The sequence below is a fragment of the Trichoplusia ni genome, chromosome 10 (genome assembly GCF_003590095.1).
Source record: "Trichoplusia ni isolate ovarian cell line Hi5 chromosome 10, tn1, whole genome shotgun sequence".
Taxonomy (NCBI): Eukaryota; Metazoa; Arthropoda; class Insecta; order Lepidoptera; family Noctuidae; genus Trichoplusia; species Trichoplusia ni.
In genome coordinates, this window is record NC_039487.1 from 8,123,431 (window position 1) to 8,150,584 (window position 27,154).

General features: G+C 35.5%; 1 protein-coding gene across 4 annotated transcripts; it reads right to left on the minus strand.

Annotated features, from left to right (window-relative positions):
- Window positions 1–3,253: 3,253 nt before the first annotated feature.
- On the minus strand, window positions 3,254–26,739 carry LOC113498082. Of its 4 annotated transcripts, none has more exons than XM_026877994.1 (12): window positions 26,578–26,739; window positions 26,119–26,211; window positions 21,206–21,362; window positions 18,036–18,144; window positions 16,064–16,292; window positions 15,519–15,649; window positions 14,052–14,260; window positions 13,624–13,761; window positions 12,339–12,524; window positions 9,754–9,954; window positions 8,775–8,849; window positions 3,254–7,656 (listed from the first exon to the last, which is right to left on the minus strand). In XM_026877994.1, exons 1-12 carry the CDS (start codon window positions 26,701–26,703, stop codon window positions 7,223–7,225), a joined length of 2,088 nt encoding a protein of 695 aa, XP_026733795.1. In that variant the 5' UTR covers window positions 26,704–26,739; the 3' UTR covers window positions 3,254–7,222. The 4 variants fall into 4 exon arrangements, with proteins under 4 accessions (XP_026733795.1, XP_026733794.1, XP_026733798.1 ...); XM_026877993.1 differs by having other exon boundaries at window positions 16,064–16,451; XM_026877997.1 differs by lacking the exon at window positions 12,339–12,524 and having other exon boundaries at window positions 16,064–16,451.
- Between the last annotated feature and the right edge of the window lie 415 nt (window positions 26,740–27,154).

The following is a 27,154-nucleotide window of genomic DNA, read 5'->3' on the forward strand; positions in this document are numbered from 1 at the left end:
GTAGAAATATTAATGTTTGAAGACATCATCTTCTATGAAGTCGGTCAACGACGTTATTGCACATTTCCATGGGTTAATTGACGGTTTAAAATAAGGGAATTGAATGATGCGTTTTTTGTTTTCGACTTGAACAGTAGACGTTGTAATCATATTTAATTAAAATCTAAACCAATTGTTTGTTATGAAGTTGCCATCTCAATGGCAAATCAAAGTGTTGTCAGCACGAAAAAAGTCGCGATCTTTTTTCTGGAAAATATTTCGCTTTCAGTATTACAAAATTGAGGCGTTGATAAATTGAATCGATTAGTTTTTAATATGGTAACATTTTTGAATGGAGTTTGTTAGCACTGATGTAATTTTCATTGAAATCATTGCCTTGTATAAGTTTTTATTAAATCTCATTTTTAGACTAGTTTTAAGATTGTAGTGTTGTATTTTTTAGGCTTTAGTTTTGTCCCTGTTTTATTGTCTCACACAAAAAACGCAGTCAAAATAAATTATCTATCTAATTATTTTCAAAATTATTATACAAATAACTGCTGTGTATCTCAAGTGGTTTTGTTGTTTAATTTTGTATACGACCTTACTCCAAAGAAGTAATCAATGATCTCAGATTTCCAATATTCATAAAATCGTAAACAAATCAAGCGCTTTTGTGTTAGACATATTAAAACAGGGTGTGTGACGTAATGTGATATATTTTATAAAATGCTTTCTAAATGTCTTTGAATGCAATATTTTTATCCCCGTTTTTTTTTCTCGTTTTTTTAATCATGTTTTTGTGGTATATATTTATAAATTAATATCTGCATAATATTATCTGAAACGTTAATTTTGTAAAAAGGTTTCAATTTATGTCTCTACACGCGTTTATATTGATAAAAATCACTTATGTAAGTGCACGTATTTCCACGTCACGTGACTAGAACTGTCACTTCTATATTATATGAGTAATTCTGTGTTAATAAATTGTAAAAGAACTGACTTTTAAAGATTACCCTAACAGTCCCGTTTCAATATACTTAAATTCATTAAATTAAATCGGATAGCCGAGTGGTTGAGGGTTCGATCTCCGCGTAGGACAAGTATTTGTGTGATCCACGAGTGCTTGTTCTGAGGCAGGCTGTCTTTTTACATGAGATTTGTATGTTTTTAATTAATCCCCCGCGAATAAGTAATAACTATCAATACGTATCATTAAGTTTATATGTGTATACCACAAAGACAAGAGATTGTTTTCGTGTTTTTATCAATATTCGTATCTTATTATTCATTAACTCTTTAACTTAATAACAGAGGTATATCTATCTATCCGCTGTACCCGGGTAGCAACATGCAACCTACTACCAACCCGGGTTGGATGGAGATGGTATTTACAATGTTATATAACATTCCAGTAAGTTATTATCAGTGCCATATGAGGAGCCTCTCTGACTTTTAATTAATTGCTCAGATTGTAACATTTACGTTTTGTGTAACCTTTTTTTTTACTTATAATGCATAAAGACCCATTTCGGTTTAAATTTGCAAGTTGTATTAAAAATAGTGTTGTTTGAAAATATACATTTAAAATTATATTTTTTCAGTGTAACCTTTATGTCACATATTTTTCTGTAACTGCACTAAGGAGGTTATTAATATTTATATTTATATGGAGGTTATTATTAAAATATGTTGCTATCTCTTTAGGCTATCAAAATTGTTCATTTTCATTAATTTATAACTAGTTGCAAATAATTACTATTGTTAAAGAGGAAATGTTACAAACTGAGTAAGAACAGTAATCAAATAACTAATATTTAAATCGTTTTAACACAAAGGAGGTCTCCATACGTCTTCCTTAATAAAATGTTATGTTTGCTAGATATCTCAATGAAAAGTGACATTTACATGCCATTGTCAATACTTTAAGTTTTTCTCATAATTTTAGCAATAAAAGCAATAGAGAACTAATCAACAATTAAAAGCTTCAAATCAATTTTTAATCTTCAGAAAGAGTTCTCTGCAGTGACTTTTTAATTTTTATAAATTGAGTACTTGTCTGTTCCTTGCACGTTTGCAAGATTGAATAAGTGGTCTTTTTATATTTTTAATAAATGTCGAATACAGCCAACATATAATGCTAATGTAGAAATGGTTTTGTTAACACGACATTATTAATATTAATCGTTAATTTCGTTGAGAAAAATATTACAGTTATGTCGTAAATGTTCACGGTTTTTATTCGAAACATCCATTTATCACTTTTAAATGCATATGGTAAGGAATACTTTGTAGATACGTAACTGCAAGATACGTCTAACTATTGTTTTAATACTATTACGTTATGGCAAAAATACATTACTTTAATACTCATTGGTTAATTATTTGTATATTAAGTAAATTAGTTTTTTGTGCATGGTAACACAGGGTGGAAATATAATTACCCATTATAATGTTTTCGCGCTCTATGATCAAATATGGCTACTATATTTTAATGGCGACCAAATGTTACAATGAATTTTTGTAGATTGTTTTCGAGCGTATGTATACATTGCTTTCGGGACCAGGATTACTTATTAAAAATACGTTTTATCGCTAATCATTAATTTTAATTTTAATTATATGAAAGCAATTTACGTATTTCTCTGTAATTGAGCTCGCTCAAGTACTTTAGCTGATATAATGAGCGTGTTCAAATAGGGCCGCGACACACGAGTGGATCTGCCGCTGGTGTGCCGAGCCCTTAACAATATTGTTTAATATTTTAATCTTCGTGTATCGTGTAGTCTGCCATACAAAATAAATTGTACTTCAGTAATAGTTTAATTAAACTAGCGTTTAAAATGTTAAATGTGATTTATAAATAACGAGAAATATCTACATATAGTGAACGAGGAAATATTTTCTCTAGTGTAACGATTATGTATGAATTGAATGGATAATGAAATAAAGTCATGGATTAACTGTTCTTAAATAATTGTTTCTTTTCTGAACTACCTCATTTACTTTCTTTTTTTTTGTATTTATGGAAGCTGGATTCCCGTGACTGGATCGACTAACAATTGCAATAATTTTGGAACCGTGCATCTAGAAGGGAGTATTGTTGTTTTAAAGTGCCTGGAAAACGGCTTATACTTTAAAAAAAACCTTTTGATTTTGATCCTCCTCTTTAATTGAGATGTCTTGACTAAGTTCTGTATCATAGCGTATTTAAAACTTTTTGCTTTCTGTGTAGGGCAGTGAAGGAATACTTACAAAATAAAAAACCAAATCATTTTCAATATTTTATTTAGGTGTCCATTTGATGTTAACAACTGAAAATTAACACACGCTATTATAAACCCGTAGCAAAGCTAAAAATTTTGTAATTATTATCTGCTATTGAGGGAGTATTATTACTAAACTCTTACTGGGCAGGGCTCTTACATTCACCACAGAAAAACTGAACATTTGTGCGAAAACAATAGACTATAGGAACTTACATAAAAACAACGTGAGTTACTAAACAACATTGAATTCAAAACAAGTGACCTGGTCTATAACCATAATCTCTTAAATCAGGACTATAAAAATTGTGTGAGATGCCTAACTCAATTCTAATGAGTGCGTCTTTCTTACACAACGGCTATAGGCCTTTTTTGAGAGTTCATGATACAAACATTGGGATCTTAAAATCTTTAATAAGCAAACCTCTTTGATATAACATTATTATATCCCTATACCGTAGTCATTCAACTTTCTCAGGCAATCTAGTATAAAATAATGTTGAATCAATAGGCTTGCTCATAAGTTAGTAATACCATTGGATTCTTAAATAAACATCTATAACAAAAACAATCTAGGATTATCAGACCATTATTACATATACTTATGGTACATAGATCTAGATTACAGTAAAATTGATGATTACCCTCATTTATGGTCAGGAAAAGGCTTTAGTTTTCAGTATTTCTTGTTAATGTCAAAATAGTAAAGTACCTTTGCTCAGGTGGCACCAACTTCCACCACCTCTCAAAAATAAGTATTGCATGCAGAAGGAGACGGCGCTACAGCCTGTGTAGTATGTTGTCTCACTTCCACTACACACTGATACATTTATCATATTAAATGCCTACTTTGGGGGTAGGTCATCAGAATTGGCTTTTTGAATCAGTATTGAATATATTTCATCATATGCACATCATTGGACAACCAAGTGTATATGAAGTAAGACATAAATGCAATTTGTAGCTATTTGTAGATACATATTAATGATTAATCACCTTTAAAGTTCCTGACCATAAACTTAGGAGAACAAAGCTTTAAAAAATAACATTTCTGAACAAACTATTTTATTACATGGAAGGATGCGAATGGACTTCGATAGGAACTAAATTAAAAATATACTTTATAAACATTCTACACAATTGATTACATGTCTTACAAAACAATGCTTGTCTCAATAATTCCTATTACATACAAATCCATACATTTTTGTATGAGCTAGCAAATCAGTGGGCAGTTCCTGACATTTCGTGGCCTTGTTCCTTTCAATGAGAAGATTAAATAAATTTAAAATTGCTTAGACTGAGTTGATAAGAGAACTAAAGAAAAATAAAATGAAATTTAGGTCTGATGAAATGTAAAAGTAAAGCCATCATTTTTATAGGCTGTCCACACTTAAGCTTTATAATCATAATAAAAAGCTTATTCTTTGCTTTTAATTATTTTTTACAGCTTTCAAAGAAATTTAGTTACAGTCAGCCCAAGCAATATTTTTAGAAGTCACAAACAACAAGTCCATTAATCAAAATCAAGAGTTCTAAGTACCCTGTCTCTACGGTGTCCACTGAAATCAATATTAAATAAAATATAAACTTTATTTTAAAAGTATTTATGTCAAAAATATCTAATAAATTAATATAACAAACAACAATTGAATTGCAAATAACTCTATCCTATATTACACTTTGTTTTTTAAAACATTTAAATTAAAAAGAAAATTCTTAGTAAAATAAGATGCAGAATTGCTGTAGTAGTGACGTGAAATAGACAAGTTAAATTTTATGTTAAGCGTAGATGGTAAAAAGTTATATTTAATTTTAATCTTGGTTTTAACCATTTCATTAATAGTTAACTTGTTTATTTTTCGGTTACACTAAACTCTTTAAATAATTATTCATTCACTTTTAAACAATTCATAGTAATTTTTGAAACAAATAAATATTACATATAAAGACAAATTTCATATTTTAACTTTTAAGTTATTTCTATGGAAAATCCATAAGAATGCTTGCCAATATGTAATTAAAGTTGTGACTTCCCACTGTCAATATCATATTTTTAATGTAAAAATAGTTATGACACAATATGAAGTCATACAATTGGAATTTGTTCTGTATTAAACCTATATATAATAAAGGCTTCTAAATGAAAGTATTACAATAAGAATATGACGCTCAATTAAATATCTACCTTACCACATATATAATTAAGTGTAATATAGGTCAAAACACAATAAACTAAAAATCAGACCGACCAAAACATTTATCCCTGACCCGTTTCATGATATTCTCATCTGGTGTCAGTTTCCAGTCTAAAGGTTTTAGTTCCGACTCATCTACATCTTGCGATTGGGAATCAAACAAGTCTCTGGAGTGGTGGCGCGGCCTCTCGGGCCCGTATTGTCTCTTCACCTTGTCCTCCCGTCTCAACTCACGCTTGTCGAGATCCTCCCTACGCGGCTTAGGTGTTTTCCACACCGGCTCCTCGCTAGCGCGCTTCACCAACATATTTGGTGGCGAAAAATATGAAAAGAACGGACTAGATGCCCCTGGCTCCTGCTTCTCCTCGTTGTTAGGCATATCGAGGAACGAGAACGTATAGTCGGCGTCATACACTTGCTCTCTGACGTATGACGCGATCAGTCGACGATTAACTGAATTTTCCATTGTTCGCTTCGGTTCGACCATTTTCGTTTGTGATTTCTTTATAAACATAACAAAATCGTAATACCTTTCGACGTTATCGGCGCATCTGTAGCAAATTGTGTTCAAATAGTCGCTCTCTTCGATTACTAGTTTCAGACAAACTAATACTTTGTCTACTATGTTTGTTCTTCTGCCATAATTACCATATAAAGATACGTTGAATTCAGTCTCCGATAAACAAAGACGACAGGACTTTCGCGATATTTCCATTTTATATAATTTGTTTAGTAATATTCAACTAGCTTTTATTTAATTATATAGTTTCCCGCCTAAGTCGAATGACATTTATGACAAGCAATTTGATTGGCTGAAGTCAAGATGCGTTCGAAACTTCTAATTCGAAAACTGCAATGGCAACTAAATTTAGTATTTGCCAATAAACACTACATTGGACGGCTTTCAATTATGTTATGTATACTTTACTGCCTTTGATAATTTATTTTATTAAGAAATCACATTAATTGCATTCCTTTTCTGAAATGTCATTAATTGTAGTGTACTTGACAAAATATTCCTATTTTATTTTTGAACGTATTTTTTTACATAGGATGTAAATTATTTGGTTTGGAATGTTTAATTATAATTAAAGCAAAAGTAATATGTACTCTTCAGGTCTCAGACATTGGGGCTAATTTTCGCATGACAAGCTGTAGAAACCATACATATTTATCAAATAATCTCAGGAATAATTATATGTTTTAAATTTAACGTTAATTAATATTTACCTACACATTAACAATTTCATTAAAATACATCAAGTAAAACAAGACAGCAAATGGAAAGAAAGTGTACCGAGTTTCATAAGATTCAACAAGATTATTTTGGGTCTTATTCTAAAAGTATTTAGATCGAAAATCGGTCATACGTAGATATAATAAATTAAATGATTTTTCATAATAAATAAATACATTAATTAATAACTATTCATCATCGTTACTACTATCACAAGCCACCACACTCCTATTTAATAGACAGTGATTTAATGATAATAAAATATTAAATAATAGTAAATACATAATAATACAGTCGTCGTTATAAAGCGAAGCTTTTTTTCATATTTTTTCAGATTTAAACACAGCTTTTAATTTTTTCCCTACTTTTATTGAACTTTCGACTTTACCGACTGGAAATTGTGACAGCTTAACAAAATTTTCGGAAAACACTGAACTTTTTTCATCAAGAATTTGTCATCGAATTATGAGTTCTAAATTTTCAATTTTGTTTGAACACTGTCACAATTTTGAGTGAAAGTGAAACTAAGAGGTTAACAACTAGACGTTGTCCTCTTCCTTCTTTCCCCAGAACTTGTCGAACCTCGTGCGGGCCCTGTCCAGTATCTCGGACGCGGTCAGCCCGCCAGTCGGGCTCTCATTCACCACGTTAGTGTCGACCACACCGGGGGCTATCTGAGTAGCCTCAGTCGACTTTTTAATGACCTCCTTCTCCTTAAGCGGCTCCTCAGTAGGAGTTTCAGGCGTAATATCATTGCTATTAACGCCGTTCACGCCGTTCACACCGTTAACACCATTCACGCCGTTAATTCCATTGACTTTGTTCATATCTAAGGCTTTGGTTTCGTCGATGGGGGTCAAGCTGATGGGGGTCGTGGGAGTCTTGTCTGTGCGCTTGCTCAGGCTCGTTGGGGACTCGCTCTTTTTCAGCGAACGTATTGGCGACATTTGCTGATGATGGATTGGAGCGATTTCTGGAAAAGTTATTGTCGATATGAGTTTTTTGTTCCTCTAATAAAAAAAAAATGAGAGTTGCAAAAGTTTGTAAATTTTTTCTTCAGTTTCATTTAAAGGATATTTTGAAACTCCCAATATACATCAATAAAGCACATACAAGATATCTTTCATGGCCCTTTTAATTTCCAACATTTACTTTTCAGATTACAATCACAGTATAATACACAAGTATTAAGAAGCACAGAGGCATAGAGGCAAGTATTAGGGGCAGAAAAAGTAAGGATAATGAAAGATCACAGGTCGAGATACCTCCTAGCCTGTCATTGTAGGGTGCTCAACAAATACTTCAGCGCTATTCGTTACTTACCTACTTTTCCTTAAGGGACAGCAATACCTAAACAGTAGGTATTAAAACAAGTATCTCAACTAACTTTTAAGTTTATTAAGGCTTTTTTTCACTTAAACATGCTACCCTTTAATCTTGAGTACCCTGACAGGATATCATGCGAAATATTGATCTATTTACTCTAATAAACATTTCGATTAATTCCTCTATTTACGAAGAAGACATGCAAACTATTCTGTTATCAAAAATATTCAACGCAAACTTTATGGTTTATGCTTCACTATGTAGATCAAATAAAATACCTATTACCTAATATACTAGCTCTGAAAACGGTTTAACTGATAGGCTATAATGAAACAAATACTACTCTCATGGAATGGAAGCGGTACACCGAGAGTTTCCCAAAGACAGGCAGCATGCAAAAGTGAACGATTATAATGGCATGGGGAAAACAATAAGAATTCAGGTGCCATACAGTGACAGTGTACGCAAACATCGAAACAGACACACACACAGACAAGTGAATACATACGTGGTAGACGCCTCAGCGGAGTACGGTCAAAATAAATAAAAGCATCTCAATTATTGGAGTAACACAATTTAATCATGAACTATTCAATAGATATAATATAAAACAGATTATATATTTTTTTCTGGTGTCATTCGTGTGTCGTGCTTATGTGATAGTGAACTCTATTCGTTAGGTATAGAGTTCACTGTCCCATCGTCTGTCACACTCATTAAAACGTGTATGGCCGATGGTCTAGGCGGTGGCGGTGTTCGTCGTACCTGCCGGCTTCACGGAGGCTTCTTCGGCTACGGAGCCACCCTTAAACTCAGAGCTAGGGCGCTTAATGCTCTCATCTGAAATGGTGAGCGAGTTGTATGGTCGGATGGAGTGAACTAACGTTACGTTCTATGTCCACAGAATATGACAGTGACAGTTTTAACTTTTTAAATGATTGTATGATTTCGACAGTTAAGTTTTTTTTCTCTTTCAAAGTCTGTGGAATTAGAACTGCAATTAAATAAAACATTTGTTGTGTATTAACAAAAGATGTGAAATGTTCAATGGTCAGACCTTTAATGAGTGTTATCCTCTATAAATCTCTTATCGATGCACATGATTTTATTGTGTTCATCTGTGTCAGTGTTGCAAGCTCTACTTGGTCCGAACTAGGGTGGTCACACTTTACCAAATGCTTGAATGACATGATTCCTCTTTTCTACCAGTGTTGTGACATGACAGTGTGATGGCTTACAATCGATAGTCAAAATTATTTCCTAGTCTTACCTACGTTATTTTAACAAGTCAATGATCTTAGATTTATGTTTAGAATACTGTTCATTCGAAGAGTATCTCATTCGCAAAAGATTGATAGTTTCGAAAAGTGTAATATTTTACATGGCAACACCATCACCATGAGTAGGTATGTAATAAAGTTACCTACAGAGAAAAAGATACTCCTTTGTACATAGAAAATTGTAGAACTAATTTTACGAAATAAATCAATATTAGTATTTAAACTTACATTATGATTAAAATACTTAATATTCATAAGTTTTGACTTACATCTACAAAAAAGAAATAAAGAATGGCATAATTAATGACAGTGATACCGTACCCAAAAAAAACCTATCATTTTCCATATAACTTTAACATTAGGGTTTACTTAGAACAAATCTCATTCGTAAAATCAGTTCTACATACTTATCCTAAAAATCTAGCTACACTTCCCGCCCAATCTGAGTAGAGTCCTACACTCACCGCTTTTCACATTCTGGGTGACCGTGAAGGTCTTCCCTGTGTCGAGGGGCACCGTCCAGTTGACAGGGTCGGGAGACCTCATGTTCATTTGCTCAGGGGATTTGACCCTGGTCGGTTCAGGGGGCGACTTGACCACTGGGGAGTCATCGAAGAAATGATCCTTCGCGACCGAAGCGCTGCGGTGCGATGAAAACTCGTCGTCTGAAAACGTGAGACATTTTTCAATTTCTCATAGACAAAGGTCATGTCCAATGATGTGTACCGTTACAGTATTTTTTACTTTTAAAATAAGCTACCGTTTTAGTATAAAACGTTTGGATAGACGACATCTGTCAGTAAGATTTTTAGGTTAGAAAAGCATTACGGCTTAACCTAAAATTAAACCTAAGTACCTACTTTAGTTTAGTAAACGACTTTGGTTAAACAATTTTAAACTCAGAAGCAAGGTTTTTTATATTAAATAGCTCGACAGCTTTAGAAAACACCATTCAAAAGACAAGATCAAATTACCATGCTTTATAGCCACACAAGCTTTTAAAAGCATTTCACGTCAGCCATCTTGTGACAACTTTTTGACAGATAGTGATGTCAACTCAAGTAAATTTTTCGATAAACTTTTTCATTAATTTAAAAGGGTAATAAGTAAAAATACAACATTCCACATTTAAAGCTTCTATTCATGTACAAAATTATAATATTCTTAAAGCTAGAAGCATCGGACTGAAAAATTTAAATACTTTTTTTGAACTTACTTATTTGATTACTGTAACGATACATACCACTAGATTGCAAATCAAGTGCCTAACATACATTGCTGTGATAAACCTAGTTTAGTATCTTACAATATTTTATAATAGTGTTGGGAGCAAAGATACGTGATAATCTACCATCACCTGGTAAAACAAGACAGTGTAGTGTTGTGGGAGCGAGAGAGCGATACTTGATGTAGATCGGCGTCTCCCTTCCACGATTGCAGTTGTTTTGTTTTAAAAGGGTGATGGTAGGTGTTGGTTATTTGGACAGGAATGTTCGGATAAGGTTGCTACCTAACTACATAAAGACTTATTTATAAAATACTTATATTATAGTTTGATTTTATACCTATAGATAACTATGTTCTTGCTATGACCACATAGTGCTTTAGGGTTTTCGTAGAAGATCCTGTGCAGGTATGGGTACCTAATTTAATTTGAGTAGATATAAAATATATATGTACCATTTTATTAAAGATATTCCTAAGTTATTAAATAATAAAATATTTTATTGTAATTCAAAATCAACAAATAAATAAAAGGAAGTCCGCCATGTTTTTTATACTCATCTATGGTATTTCTTTTTTGTTATAAACATACATAAATAGGTTGTTCATAAGATAAGGTCGGGTATAAACTACACTAAAAACATTCAGAAGAAAAGTTTGCTTTTACTATAACACATTGCATGCAAATTATATTTTTTCAAAAAAATAACACTATTGAAAAACATCTAAAACACAATAGACAAGACTTAATACTAAATTGCTCCTAATTCCCTATAATTACTTAATATTTTAAGAAAGTATAACTCAGTGTCACTATTAGTTACCCTCCTAAAATTCTTTCAAACCTGTTTTACAACGAGTTGCTGTATCGCCCAGTATTTAAATGATCGTTGCGGAGACAAAATTGGCAGGCGTTCAATATAAAATACTCTATTTTTATTGTAACCCACGAAACTGATGGACAAATCAAACACAGTTTGGGAAAGGCTAGACTGAAGGTTAATTGGCATAATGCAGTATTACCTGTGCCCTATTCGCTTGAGTTATTTTAATACGAGCACATTTTCCCCAAGACAAAAATTTAGACAGTTGTTTTTTTTATCTAAGTTGTGTTTTTTTGACATCTAATTGTTTTTTCCTCTACGAGTGTTTGTGCAAGGTGTTCACACGGACATTACAGACATACATTCACACCTGGTGACGTGTCAAGCCATTCCCAGTCGGTGCCAATGCGTTTAGTGACCAGAGGTTGCGTAGACGCACTAACCGAGATCAATATTCAAAGCTCACAGAAGCCTTAAATTTTAAATTTTGGTGCTTAAAACGTAGTCCTGTTTGGCACTGATTAGTTAAAAAAATCACCTTTATTAAAACGCCTTCGGACAAGGCAGATGCAGTTTTTTTTTGCAATCAGTATTATGATTTAATTTTATGTAACCGCCATTTTATTGAAATGACAGCTCTGTTAGTCTCCTTTCTAGATGGCTTAGCCTTTACCAAAAGAACCTTAAAATAAAGGCCAGGCCACCGAAAGACAAACCCTGATTACTCTTAAAGAAACAGGACTATGTTTAAAACAGAAAAAAACGCTCTTGCTATCTCTTATTAAAGAACACTTCAATAAAAAAAGCAAAACCAAGAAACAAAATACTCAGACAAGAGACAGCAAAACCAACAAAACATCAATTTCTAAAGCCACAGTAGGCCAAACCAAACGCCAATCGTAAAGACAAGTCACAAGACACAAGCTCACGGGCTATTTAATAAGCATCAGTTATGAACATAGAGCGTCGACGCAACTTAACTGTCACCTGTATTTACGCACCCAACTTTATGCCGACTTTGGATACGCTCCGACTGCGGCGGCCCCTGCCTGGAGCCCCGTTAGGTATTGTAGCCCCTGTGGCCCCTGTAGCCCCTGTAGCCCCTGTTTTGCTTGGCGCCGACGGCGACCGTCCCCCTCTTGATGTCGACCTAACTCTATTACTACTCCCTCTACTCAACGGCAAACCTACAGAAGAAAGTTTTTTTTCTACTTTTTTGGCTATTGAGAATTGGCTCTTTTATGTCAGGTTTTAAACTATTTGAAAAGCGATCACTAATAAGGAGCTTTTTTTAAGAAAGAAATAATTTAGTTTAACAAATAAAAGAGGTTGATAAAAGAGGTTATCCCACAAAAATAAGTTTTTTATTTTAGAGTCGGTTTTAAAATTTCTCCATGCAATATTGTAGTTTTACTAGATAGAGCCATATTCTCATGGTATATTTAGCCACATAGGACAAGGGACAGGCATCAGGCAGGAATACAACAATCATTAGTACACATCAATTAGCTTAAATCTAGAAGTCTAGACACAAAATCTAGGAGATTAAAGAAGGTTTCCACTACAGAGAAAATAATCTAAGACTGGCAAAGAATCTAGCTGAACTGCTATTTGTTATATTTAACTGCTATATTTATTTAGTGTTAAAAGACTCTACCTTTGAGATTTAAAGTCTCAGTAGAATATTAGTTCATAACTCGGGCAATTGGTGATAAAGTCAAGTTATACGATGTTTGCCATCGTATCAACCAAAATTCTCATACTTCATCTTGCCCGACTATAAGTATTAAAAATTTCTGTCTTTGGATTTAACTTATGTCTGTCTTAGTTGTCGTTTTGGAAAAGCCAAATTTCGACTAACTTCCAGTACTGGAGTTACGCTACAATTTAACCTTCCATGAGGTAAATTGTGTATTTTAGTTCTCAACTCCCAACTCCTTGGCCTTATACAAGCCACAATTCTACCAAAGACATCGGTTAATATTACCATAAGTATTAACCAACGTAGAAAGTCCCGGAAAACGTTCATCCCCTTTAAAAGTTTCTCCGACTTTTTAGTTCTTTCGGTCGACCTACCTCAAAAACTATTCTATTTTTCCGGGTATCTGAGACACCATAATTAGACTGTCCCAGAAAACGAGTATCCCCTTCAAAGTTTTACCACTCCAACCATTTATTGCTTTCGGTCGGATTACCTCAAAATCCTATCCCCCAGTACCTCAAAAAAGGAAACCAAGAAGTATCATCAGCATTAACAACAGTGTCTACATCTACTGTCTCACTCACCCGTGGGCTTGATGGGCGCGGGATGCGGCTCGTGCCCGTTGGCGAGCAGCTTGACGTGCGCGGCGGCGGGCGCGGGGTCGGCCGAGCGCGGCCGCCGCCGGGGAGACCTGAATGCTGCGTTGTCGCCCGACTTCGCTCCTGGATGCGAATTTTGGGTAGATTATGGTTAACAATTTAAAATAATAGCTAAAGAAATTTTCTTTTTGAGGAGGGAATGTAGTGGTGTATTTATACTTACAGGTGATAGATCAGATACTTTTTTAAAAGGTATGAATTAAAAACCAAAACAGAACTTCAAAAATTTTTCGTATTATTTTGAATAAGTCTGTTTGTACTTTTTAGGTTTAATAATTAGATTCTCAAAATCTATATGTATGGAGTTACATAATCATACACTTAAAACGTTTATTTCCTTTATAAATACTGACCATCCTGAGTAGCACCTTCATCGAAGCTGTGTCCTTGCAGCTTCTTCCTCTGCTTCTGTGGCGAGGTCTTGTGAGGAGACCTCTCCAGTGCCTTGGTCTCCTGCAGCTTGGCATGGATCGACTGGTGAGGCGCCGACCGGAACGACCTGAACTTCTTCGGAGAATGCCCCTTCGATTCCTTTCCATCCTTCTCGTCGCGAGGCAGTGCCCTGCGAAGGGAAAACTTGTAAGACCACTACTCAAACTATGTATTCATCACCATCCATCATATCACTATTGTCTTATATCTAGTTGCTTATAATATAAAAAGCCGTTTTTGGCGGTCCGGTAGACCTTGAGAGCACGTGGCATGTAGTTTTCATCATGTATTTAGAAACACAGATGTCTCACCAGAGCTTATTAACTCTAAAATCTACCTTCGCCTTGTTTCCTCTTACGTTGTGCTATAAACTCGGAAGCAAGGTTTTTTATCTTAAATAGCTCGACAGCTTTAGAAAACACCATTCAAAAGACAAGATCAAATTACCATGCTTTATAGCCTCCGTCGTCCTATACCAAATATTCTTTGAAGTTCTTGAAGACACCTTGACTTACCCATCCAGCCCCTTCATCAAAGTGTAATTTCTACAATCGTCAACGTCATTAAATTACGACCAAATGTAAGGCTATGACATTTTGTATTATCAAGTTACGTGAATTTGATCCGTCATCTTCATACATTCAAGCGTTTTCTATTGATGTATAACGATTGCAGATATTTCATCTTGGCTAGAGGACCAGACGTTCGTCTTCATCCTCACTTACCTCTCTACGAATCTAAATAGGCTGATGATATCTACTCTACAGTCGATAGCATGGTTACCGTGGCGTCCTCTCGCCATTTAAGCCATTCGTTGATTTGCATCAGCCTTATTGCCACTAAATATACTTATAATATGATTATATAAAAGCGGATTGATTTATTCGGCTTGAAGATCTTGAATCGTAATTGAAGCTGTGTTCTGGACCAATTCGTTACATGTAGCCATGGTATTTTAACTTAAGGTTCCTACAGAGCTTGTAACAGGAGCGATTTCGACAAAGCACTCATAAAAGTAACGTTATGATTAGTAGGAGATTATGGATGTTGGTTTCCATCATCTATACACATCATGACGCTACGCTATGAACACTTTGGACCAGTCAAGTTCATCTACATTAATTTTCTCGTCTAGAAAAAGCTATATCACTGTTCTGTCGTCTACGAAATTATCACGAATTAAATCTTTATCATTTTGATTCCTCTAATTGTTAAATCATTATCCCTAAGTTTTAAGTATCTACAACCATCAACAAAATAACTCGGTCCTATAAATTTATGTCACCATTAGTGCTCTCATTCGTAAATTCGCGTTCTTATAAAATGATTTAGTGACTTCAAGTGTCGTTCGAGCCGTACAAGCCAATGTCGCTTAGTGCATCACTTACTTGTGATTGGTGGAAGCTAGTGATAATGCCGACAGCGAGGATCGTCGGGACACTTGGTACCAGAGTTCGATCTGCTTATTGTAAAGCTGTGTGATGTGTTCTGGCGCCATTTCAGTCCCCCAGCCGCGGTACTGTCGAAATATTGCCAATATTGAATACCAAGCATGATCATGGTCAAGCGTTTGATACATATGAGTGTTGGATTCATGGGTTCTGAGGTTTTGACCTGCCTAGCTTCGGGGATTTTAGTTTTTAGATCATTGTTTTTTTTACAGACATTTTTTTGGAACGTAGAACAGAGAAATTCTAAATTGTTTTGGCATTTTTTACAAATCAAGATAAACAAGTATGCCCGTGAGATCTTCAATAACAGTTGGTGTTAGTGTGTACGTACGTTTAACTCGTCAGAAATCCAAACCACAGATACCATTCCGATGTAAAACTTCTCTGTACTCTGTTCTTTCAATTCGTTTTCCAAGACGGAGGTTGTTTTGTTTGTCGGGGCCTACTCTCAGAGTTGTCAGTAGTATGTAATGGCCGCAGACCTTGTACTCGCCGGCGCGCTTGCGGAGGTCCAGCACCTCGCGGTACCAGGAGTCGCCCTGGGCCAGGCCGAGCGGCTGCAGGCCGGCCGCCCGCAGCGTGTTGGCGCTGTCCTCCCCCGCCTCTACTGCCCCCGCGGCCCCCCCTGCCCCCGTACTCGCCCCCGCGACCCCCTGCCCCGCATCCCCCAGCATCCTCTCGCTCGCCTCCTCATTCGACTTCCCTTTCCCCCTGCATTTCGTAAATGTCCCTTTAGACGCCTCGTACACGTATTGAGAGAACGGTCTAAATTTCTTTTTGTACTCGCTTTTGTAACGTTTCCTATTATCTTTGGAACGATCCTCCCCGTTGGATATGAGGGCCGAAAGCGCGTTACGGAACGTCGATTTTCTGGAAAATTCCATTTAAGTCTTAGACGCCTGGTGTTTGTTGTCTGTGATGATGATGTGGCAACAGAAACGACTCGCGCCGAGCCGGGTTAGTAGTACAGACATGCTTCAAATAATTGTCAAGCTCGCAATGGTGAGGTTAGGATGTCGAAACCTAGAAGAATCTAGAAGGACCGACAGAGTGCGGGCTGCCGCCCTGTGCCCCTCACAAACTAACTCCAGTGTTTAAGTGTGGTGATACATCGACATACAGGTTCTAAGTAAAACATTATCAATGAACGTTCACATCGACAAAAGTGCAGGACACATTGAGGAATCAAAAAATCTAGCTGTCATTCCGAACTAAATGTTAGTTGTTGTTGAACTAAATCTACTCGGCCTAGACACCGTCACCGTGAGGAGTTATGTTAAGCAAATATCAAAAACGAAATTTAGACTTTGTTCTGCTTTGAAAGGCTTTGAGTAAAGAATTGGGGGCAGAACACGGCGTGAAGGAAACCTTTTGTGTCGGCTCGCGTTCACAAAGTAATTTGTTCACATTCGCTTGTTGGGCTTTGTGAAAAGAACATGCTTTTGTTAAATTAATAAAGGAATTAAAAAAGGTAACAGATGTTTGAGTTAATTGGGTTAAATGTTCTTTATTATTCCTTTCAAAATGATTTCTCTGAAATGTGGTACGTTCATTGTTGTGTTAGGTACAGAAATAATTACAATCTAATTAGCCCATTCCAAGCGTAGTGTTAGTACCAAAAAGTTTCCTCCAAAGCCAGGTTAGTTACACAAAGCTAAACACATAGAAATTTGAAAGCTATAGCAATTGTAGAAAAATAAAATATTCTAAGTTCTTTTTTTAATCTTCACCTGAAAAAGTTTCGAGATTATTTGATTCATAATACATATGTACAAGAAAATGTAGTTTACATAAAAAAAGTGTGTGAAGTGTAAAGTCCGGATTCTCACGGATTTTTCGAAATATTCTTTGTGGATGTGTGTAATTTTGAATTTGGTGTTTCCAATGTTTTCGGCGAAGATGTGGTTGTAACTAAACTCATTGATTTAATTAGTTTTATTGATGATACAGTTCGCTAAGAAGCTGCTGCTTTAGCGTAAGCGAAGCATTTTGTGGCAATGAAGTTTTTATTAACAATATGGTTACAGACTGTTTCTGAATCATGAATTTCACTGTTCAGTGTTAGCATGCTTATATGAAAGATTAATAAGAAAATATGAAACAATCTATAAGACTAGAAGATATGGAAGCTTTAATATTATGGGGATGTGAAAAGCTTAAGCTGGTAAGAAAATATTTCTACAAAACTTGTTTGTGCAAATTTTGTTAAAATATTTTTAATGTTGTTAGACAATGTTTTTAGGGCTACTATATAAATTAATACATTAGTTTATCTTCGATAGCAAAGCAAAGATATCAAAATCCATAACATATCCATAAAATTCATATAAGAACTAAAAATTCCAAGGAGTTTTTACATCTTTGCTTAAAAATTATAACTTTCTCGAGATAAACCAACCAATCTTTACAAGTAGCCCCATCTATACAAGTGGGATCAGCTGTTCCATGACCAACCTCTGCACTCCTGGCTTCTGCCCGTTCCAGAGGTAGTCCTCGATGTACCGCTTGTGGTCGTCGTGGTCTCCATCCACGTGGTTCATCAGCGGCTCCGCTTCAACTAACCCTGGAAGACATTTGGCAGAATAATCAGTATTTAGAATTTTTGTTTTATTGCGTACACATAAATTAAGATATGATTGTTATATTCATCAGATAGCAGTTTAAATTTTGTTGTTGCAGATCTTTCGATATTTAATAGGTTTATTTTTTCTTTAATGATGATAGACAAAGCAAGACTCACATTAAATTTGGTTTTATTTGTATATTGGATTACTTGTCAGAAAACCAGCAATTTAAATGACATCAAATAATTATCTTTATAATTTTAGACTGAGATGACTTTTTTCATTGTTTTATAAACCGTAATTGCAAATCCAATTGAAAACAAAACTAGAAAGACAAATTCCTCAATAAAATTGGCCTGTAACACGATGATTAGTTAACTCTTTAAGCAAAAAATTCAAACGGTCTTCCAATAAAATAACATACTCTATGTATTTCCTTTCTACCTTCACAAGTTGTACCCAGGTTTTGTCGGTAACTAAATCTCACGCGACCTCGTTAATGCAATTTCTTTTTAAATGTCGCAAGACCTCCATTGTCAGGTCTTTGACATTGATTCCCATTCTAAGTTAGAGAAAAACTGTTCACGAGTTTTTGTCTGACGATTTCACGGCGTAATGAGAATTGGAGACATAGTGTCAGTTTTAAATGTTAGAATTAAGTATCTTTAAATGTGTGTAATGATGTGTTTTACGGGTGATTTTTCGTTAGTGAGTTTGTTTTAAAATAGCTGATTTAATAGATGGTAATAATATTCGTCAACTTTGACACAACGCCATCTAGTCTCAAACTAAGCAAAGCTCATATTATGGGTACTAGACAACTGATAAATATACTTATACATTTTTAAATAAAATAAATACATAATAGAGATAAATTACACTCAGACTCTGAACAAATGATCGTGCTCACGAATATTAACATTTTCCCTGGGTGGGAATCGAACTCTGTACTAGACTAGAACTTTAAAAGACTATTATAGGGGGTGTTAATAAAATCACAAGCATTAATTTGTGATTGATATAATATCAATAGGTACCTTTCTAAAATAGCTAATATAATTTGGGATAAGGCATGTTAATAATTTATTATTGATATTTGAAATAAAACAACGTGCTCTCTTCTAATGCATAACAAGACTGTGTAGTTTATTATAATGCATAGATAATAGAAGAATAATGTTGTACATAACTGCTAATAGAGGGCGCTGATATTTGTATTTTGAGAAAACTACAACAGGGCATTATGTTGAAAGAAAATATCTTATTATATTATGTCACCTTATTAGAACACTTTCAACCCAATAACTAGATCTCAATTTAAATATCACTGCCACGCAATATCTAAATACCCCTAATGGAAATCAGATAAGGTCGTTTAACCCTTATCTTCAAGCCAAACAAAGAACAATTATTCAGTCTATTTAGCATTCGTTTAAATACCAAATACTTCATATTGCTATTTATTTATAGACCAACCGTTGCTAGCGTCTGGGAAATTTGAATAATCTCCAAATATTTCATGGGAAACTGGTCTTATATATAATGGATTTCCATACACCCATTGTGCTGCGAGTTGTTGGACTTATTTGAATAACTCAGGAGGACGTAGGGTTGCCGCGTCAAACATTTTTAATGAGTTTTCGACTGTGTTTACTTTTCTGCAGTTTGTGTTGTATATTTGATGTTAAAATTAGTTTAAAGTTGCTCATTTTTGTGGAATACTTAAGAGTTTTCATGCAAAGATATGCCTTATTTATGCGTTGTTAGTAACCACGTCATGTTTCGAAAGCGTGCTGCTGGGAAGTTTCTTGCATCGTTTCTTTCCACAGTAAGAGCACTGAGGAGACCGTGAAAGGTCCAGTGGGTGAAATGGCGAAAAACAATTGCAAGATCCGACCACCCAAGTTGAAAACCATGTTTAACCCTAAAAGTGGTTACCTACTTTCTACCTAAGAAATACACAGCAAATTTCGGAATCAGATTCTTCAACTAAACCATTTTTTACACATATTTAGAAATACTATAAAACAGTACGCTGTGCCAACCCTAAAAGTCTGAATTATAAAGTTTAACTGACAATGCGCTCGCAGTCTCTTGCTCGGCGCAAGTTTTGACTATGACGTAGATATGAGTACGTTCGTCTGAAGTTCTGGTTTCGGCTGAAATTAGTTGAGGTTTTGTTCATAATGGTACGGCAGTTGATGTAAGTTCTACTGCTTTTGATGTGTTTAATTTGATCGTTTAGAACTAGATTTCTGAAGTACATTCGTAGGGAAATTAAATGAAAAATGCTTTAAAATAGTGCCCTGTATATTGTTTTCTGTCTAGGTTTAAGTAACTTTTTCAAATAGAATATAGGACAGATAGCCTCTTACACCTAGCATCTGCTGCATTCCTTGGCATGAGTAAAATAATATTGAACAAAATACGGAGATCCGATTTTATAAACCAAGTAAATGAAAATATTATAAGCTTTTCATACCCTGCGAACATTCCTATTACAATGAAGTACCCCAGTTGACTTCACCTAAAATACATTTGCATCTTTAATGAGGAATAACCATCTTGGGATATGAAGGACAGTGGACGTCGAGAGGCTAATCATCATCGTCTACCTATCCGTCTTCCTCAACCCAGTTACCTGGCAATGCGATACCCTTTAGACTGGTTAGACTTTTTAGCTTCTGACTACCCGTAACGCCGTGCCAATTTAACCTGCCTTCATAGAGGAACTCGTTATGACATAGACTGTCATCCACCCACTGACTGACCGTATCAAGATCCACTTGTGCAGTTGTAGCTTAGCCACGAGCCTCTCTGGAGAGGCTAATGGAAATCAGATAAGATGGTTTATCCCTTATCTTCAAGCCAAACAAATAACAATTATTCAGTCTATTTAGAATTCATTTTAATACCAAATACTTCAAATTTCTATTTTGAAGACGAACCATCGCCAGCGTCTGGAAAATTACAATGATGCCCAAATATTTCATGGGAAACTGGTCTCATAAATAATGGTTTTCTATGCACCCATTGTGCTGCGAGTTATTGCCAACGTACCTTCAGCCACGGCCGCCTTCTTCAGGGCTCCCATGGAGATGCTCTTCCGGGGCACGGAGTCGGTGGTGTCCTTGGGCCACGCGAACTGGTTCCGGTACTCCGTGCTCACCACTTCTGGTTCCTTGGCTGCTATCACGTCTCCCAACGCTGTTGTAGCCTGGAAGTGGGTGAGGTTGAATGATTAGTATTGGATATTGTTATGGTGCTTTCAAAGGTTGGATCATGGATTATTTTGTATACGGAGTTGTATCATTTTTGGATTTTCTGCTTGATGTTTTTGTATTTTTATTCATTGCTATAGAGGGTCATAAGAATGGAGACATGACAATAATATCGAATAGTTTAGAAGTGCCACGTGCAATCTTAAATGGAATTGTAATACACAATTATCCGGTAATCGTAAATATAGGCAACTAGTAGATTGTGTAAACTTAACGTGAGTGGTTTAATCATTAGACCGATTGCTACAAAAGCTGCTTACGCTACGCTAACAAAGACAAGTAATCAGTACGTAATATAGCCATATTAGCCATTATTTTATTTCCATATCCATGAAAACCGAAAATACTCAAATAAAGAAAGCGCAGGATATATTTAATAAATTACAAGACGAGTCAATAATTTTTAATTGCAGAGGACAGAGATTTACACATAGTTGTTAAGGAGTGGTTTCGATGATCGCCCGACTAGTTTCAGACCCATCCGGAGTCCTTAATCACGAACTGACGCTGCGGTGGGCGAGTGAGTCGAACTTACTCGCGACCAATGAAATACGAAAGGGTTCTAATTATCACTATAAGTATAAAGTTTAATGTAACAACTTATACATTGACTGGCCTGTTGTTGGTTCGATTCCTAGCCAGGACAAATGTTTTTGTGATGAGCACGGTCTTTTGTTCTGTATTTTAGTAAAATATTAGTATGTATATCAGTTGTCTAGTACAAATCTCTCAAGCTGTGCTTAGTTTCAGACTAGATGAGGTTGTGACAAAGTTGTGCAATATTATATTATTATATACTCAAATTTCTACTTTAAATAAAAAGTATACTATAAAGATATAAAAAGATACGTAATTACTTATTAGTTACCGTTTTAATTAAGAATACTTCAGTAGCATGTTGATCGATGATAAATGATTAGAATCTTTACGCCACAGAGTTTCATTGATGAATTAATTACTCAATAATTAATGTTCACGCCATTTTGTTTTACGAGACTGTTGCTAGGTTGTTAAGATTTTTTTTATAACTTCACACAAATCTATCTTTGCTCAAGCAGCTCAGCAAATCTTGTGTTATGAGTAATAGACAACTGACAAAACATACTTAAATATTTCTAAATACATACATATTATAGATACATTAATCATAATAAATAACCGAGTTCATCACACAAACATTTGTACCGGGCGAAAATCAAACCCACGACCTGTAAGTTATAGCAGTCAGGGCCACCATTAGGTCACACCATATGGCTAAAATTTACTCAACCATTGTTGCAAATATCCAAATTCGGGCACCGTTGTACATAGATGATTTAGCAGCCCATTAGCAATTACCATAAACTTATCATCCATACCGGATTTGGCACCCAATACAGTTCTTCGTCGTTCGTTCCGGTAAAGTCAATTTTGGCACAGAATACTGGCCCAAAGTACGCCCAGATGTAGCACTTATTGGTGCATTCATTATAGACTGGCTTTGATTTAGAACAGGGCAAGTTTGAGTCTTACTTGCGACATTGAGTGTCCCGGTCAAATAGTTAGATAATTTGTTCACATCGGACAAATAAAAGCAAAAATAGTAGATTAAAAACATCTAAAATCCCACGTTTTTTAAATCCCATTCAAATTTTATCAAAAGTCCAGTCGTTTTTAAAGTTGTGTTTGTAGAGATGAAGCTACTCTTCAAAAATTTCAGCCTGCTAGCTTATTTAGGAGTCCCTTAAAATTGAGCTGCAAAAATCCAACCGGAAAGACACACAAACAAGTGAGAAAAGGAAATGTTTTAAAACGTGACTAAATTGCTGAAATTGCACAATTCTTTCGGTATCTATGAAGTCACAAGCAGACAGAAGACGGACTAATATAAAGACATACAGAATTACACCTCTCTTTTTGCGTTGGGGGTTAAAATATTCCATTTAAACGCACCTGATGGTAGTTACGAAGATTAGGATACATCCTTCTAGTCATCGTGACGACCACTTGTCAACTGTGATTGCATACTGCATGAGATAGTTGTGATAAGATAACGAGTTATGAAGAAATTATATTGCATGGCCGTGAATGCTTAGTGTATGTCTATAGTGTTATAACCTTGAAGTAAGGCAAAGACATGTGCCTAATAATGGGCTGAAGTGAAGCTAAATATTGAATTTTGTATTCTTAGACGATTCCCGCACGAAGGATTGAGCAGATTTAGAAAAATCATTCGTGGATGTCACAAATGCTTTTTCTACGCGGCGATACTGAAACCCGCGACAAGTAACGCACAATATATTTGACTTGGTGACCTGTAACTTTCGAACTAAAGGGTATGCGCCATAACTGCCATTAAATTATTTAATTTACGACCTTATTACGACACCCTTTAGTCATGAAATCAATTTACACCTGCTACAATTAAATCCACCTAAACCAGAAAACAGTTTCATCTCAATTTGCTGGCTTCCACCTGTCGGTCTAGGTAATGAAATGCCATAGTGATGCGTAGTCACAGCTCGCGCCATGCATATTAAATCCCACTTAGTTAATTAACTTTGGAAGGCCGCGGTATTTTTGGTTGTTTGAGGTCAATCGATACGTATACTATCATTTTATGTATTGGTGTGTTTTGGGGTTGGGTCAAAGGTTCAACTGTACGCTGCAATGACTGAAATGATTGTGTTTTAATGCCTTATCATCAGTCGTAAATAAAACGCTGCTGGACATAGGCCTCCCCTTATTAATGTGTATTCCTATGCTTTGTTCTTGAATCCATCCTATTCGGTATCGGAATCCCATGTATTTGTCTGCCCAATTCATCCTCGTTCTACCGAGATTTTGCCTTGTCCACCATTCATTTATAATTTCGCTTCATTCACCATCTGCCCAGTTCTATTTAATATCCGCTACTCTGCTGGTGATGTCAACTAGCTTACAGGGTATTCTTCAATGAGAGTCTATTTTTCCTCGTCTTCTCGAATACTTGTTGTAAAACCTGGTGCAACTTTTACAACAACCCTATTCTTCTGACGTGGTTTTATAGACGTCCTTAAATAAATCTATACAATGAATGATGTCATGAACGTTTCTGACTATATCTTTCTCGTGAACAACTTTTTGAAATTATTTTCCCTACTCTAGTTCTCTGCTTCCAGAAGGCTGATAATTTTGATCTGTAGCTAAGTAACTGGTAAATAAAAAAATCGTCTAATATCAAGTGAATTGATAAATTGCTTCGACACGCAAAAGTAATCATAATGTTTGTATTGATCCGTGTTCTGATTAACCACCTGAAACCCGCAGTTCAGTTTCCAGAGATTTAACTCAGTTGTTATTATTTGTATTTTAGTATCTAGTCATAAGTAGTGGTCTACAGAATTATTGCAAGTGTTGCAATAATGAGCATTTTTAAGTAGCTATATTCGTATGAAAAAAAATTTTAATACTAAAATATAATCTAAGATATCCCTATTTACGATTGTACATTTCCTTTAAATGTTCATACTAAAGTTATTTTATCTGGTAGAGTGGAAAATGCTACCGGATATTTACGCCTTGCAGTTTCCTGTAGTTTACTCTGAAGAAATAGAAAAATCTTTTATAGCAGACTTATAGAGCTTGTAATATGCATGTGTACGTACCTATGCGGGCTACTTTTGTTTTTTTTTATCAAGGACAAACTACTTCTTTTTAAGACATCCAATGACAAGAGGTGAGGGAAAATGTCGCTTGGAGGAGTGGAATCAGGAATAGCGAACACATCATCTTCTATACGAAAAGATGCAATTCCTAGCACTGGGACAATTGCAGGCCCGTAGAATAATTGTTTTATATAAAGCTATTTAGGTATATTCCAAATTCCAGACTGCTTATAATATAATTCGTCTGTTGTTTATCGAACACATAATAGCAACGAATTTTACTTTCTAAAGATAGCCATCATATTATGCAAACATGCGCAACTCTTCCAGATTAGATTGTAGCGGTATTTGTAAACATTGAAATATTTATTCAGTGTATGGTCGGCAACAAAAGAAATCAGTCAAGTGCGAGTCGAACACGCGACATGGGGAGTTCCGTACAATTAGACAAAAGGAAATAAAAATTGTGGGTTCCCAAATTTATTTGTCATCCACCAATAAACTTACGTCCGTAAAAACGTAACGAAATCTTAATCTAGTTCTTTTTTACAGACGGAAAACACCCACAAATACGAAATAAAATTACCTTAGGAGATGGAGGCCCTCACAAAGTTTTCAGCAGAGAAGTGCTGTGCTTTGTTTACCATTACAAAATTATTGTATTTAGTACAAATTGTTTTTTTGCTGACCCTACAATGATGTCATCGTAGTTTTAAAAAATGCAATGTTTGGTTAGTTCGTTTTTGTGGAGGTTTGCTGTTTTTTAATTGGAACTTGTTTAAATTTGAACACGTTTTAGGAGTAAGCGTTCATTTGCATTCTACTTCTTCGAATATTAAAGCCGAATATCTCATTAAGAGCTTATTAAAATTAACCATCACCACCAAAATTGAGGTCTGGCTTGTACGACTGCAATAGTAGGTATTGCATTAAAAGGCAGGCCGCCAAAATACAGAGAATGAAATACCTAAGGTGTGATACTGAATTATGGATAAGCCAACGTCCCTTGCTTTCTTATGTGGTGAACTATTCGGAATAACAAGATAAGATATGATATAATCATTACCTTTGGCTCGACGGTGTCAGTCCACCTCGGCTGGCGCGGGCCCTCCGACTTGCTGCGCCGCCCGGCGCGGTCCGCGTCATTCCTCTGCGCGCTCTGGTAACAAGTAGAGTAGGTTAAACACATTTTGTGGGTATTGGAGAAGAATATATTTTGCGGAAGAGATTAGCGAGTTGACAATAAAATATATTTTTCCAGTCCAAGCTTGGTTTTGAACTAATTTTATTTGCAAGGGAAAAGTGAACTAAAATTTGATCGAAATCTCAAATAAAACATTTGAAACCAAGCTGAAATAATTAAGGATAATGAAGTGGGCACTGCTTCCTGGTCCAGTCAAAGGTGATCTAAGGTGATGTAGTAAGATCCCATGAGCCGTTTAAAATAGACTAAGGTGATAACGCAGGAACCACTTGTATTGTTGTTTACTGAAGTTACTTTAAGCTGTAAGTGTAAAGGTCTTACCCTGGCCCTGTCGAAAGCCGAGGTCTGCTGCGGCCGGATGTCGTCAGCAGGCGCGGGGTCGAACAGCTCGTTCGTCTTGTACGCCACCCCCGGGTACTTCTTGCGACGAGGCATCGCTGGCTCCATCGGCCCTGGACATACAAATATTAGACTTAAGTATATCCTAAACGTAACTTGAAAAATTGTCTGGGTTTGACTGGACAATTGCAGTGGGCTACATCAGACCTGCTTAAGCGCTCTTTATCTTACCGAAAAGTTGATGTATGTAGCCGGTTGTAACTATTTCTAACACTTTGGTATTGAACTACAAGTCATTCTTACTTCTATGGGAAATGATCCGTATTATTTGAGGGGTTTTGTTACAATTTATAAAAGGCTCAAACATTCAAGACCCGAATTTACATAGAGGTTAGGCCAATATACCGTGGTCGAGTGGCGTACGCACCGGTTTCAAGGTGTCGCTAGCTCTGAGGTCCCGGGTTCGATCCCCGGTCGGGTCAATGTAAAAATTAACATTTCTACATTGTCTCGGGTCTGGGTGTTTGTGGTACCTTCGTTGTATCTGAATTCCATAACA

What these genes read in the sequence shown, in the direction of transcription:
- LOC113498082 (XM_026877993.1), bottom strand. Translation starts at nt 26,703, where the DNA reads ATGGAGCCAGCGATGCCTCGTCGCAAGAAGTACCCGGGGGTGGCGTAC. An exon ending in GAAGGCGGCCGTGGCTGAAG is followed by an intron (nt 18,145 to 21,205) that starts GTACGTTGGCAA and finishes AATGTCTTCCAG; the next exon opens with GGTTAGTTGAAGCGGAGCCG. An exon ending in AGCCTCCGTGAAGCCGGCAG is followed by an intron (nt 7,657 to 8,774) that starts GTACGACGAACA and finishes TAACTTTTCCAG; the next exon opens with AAATCGCTCCAATCCATCAT.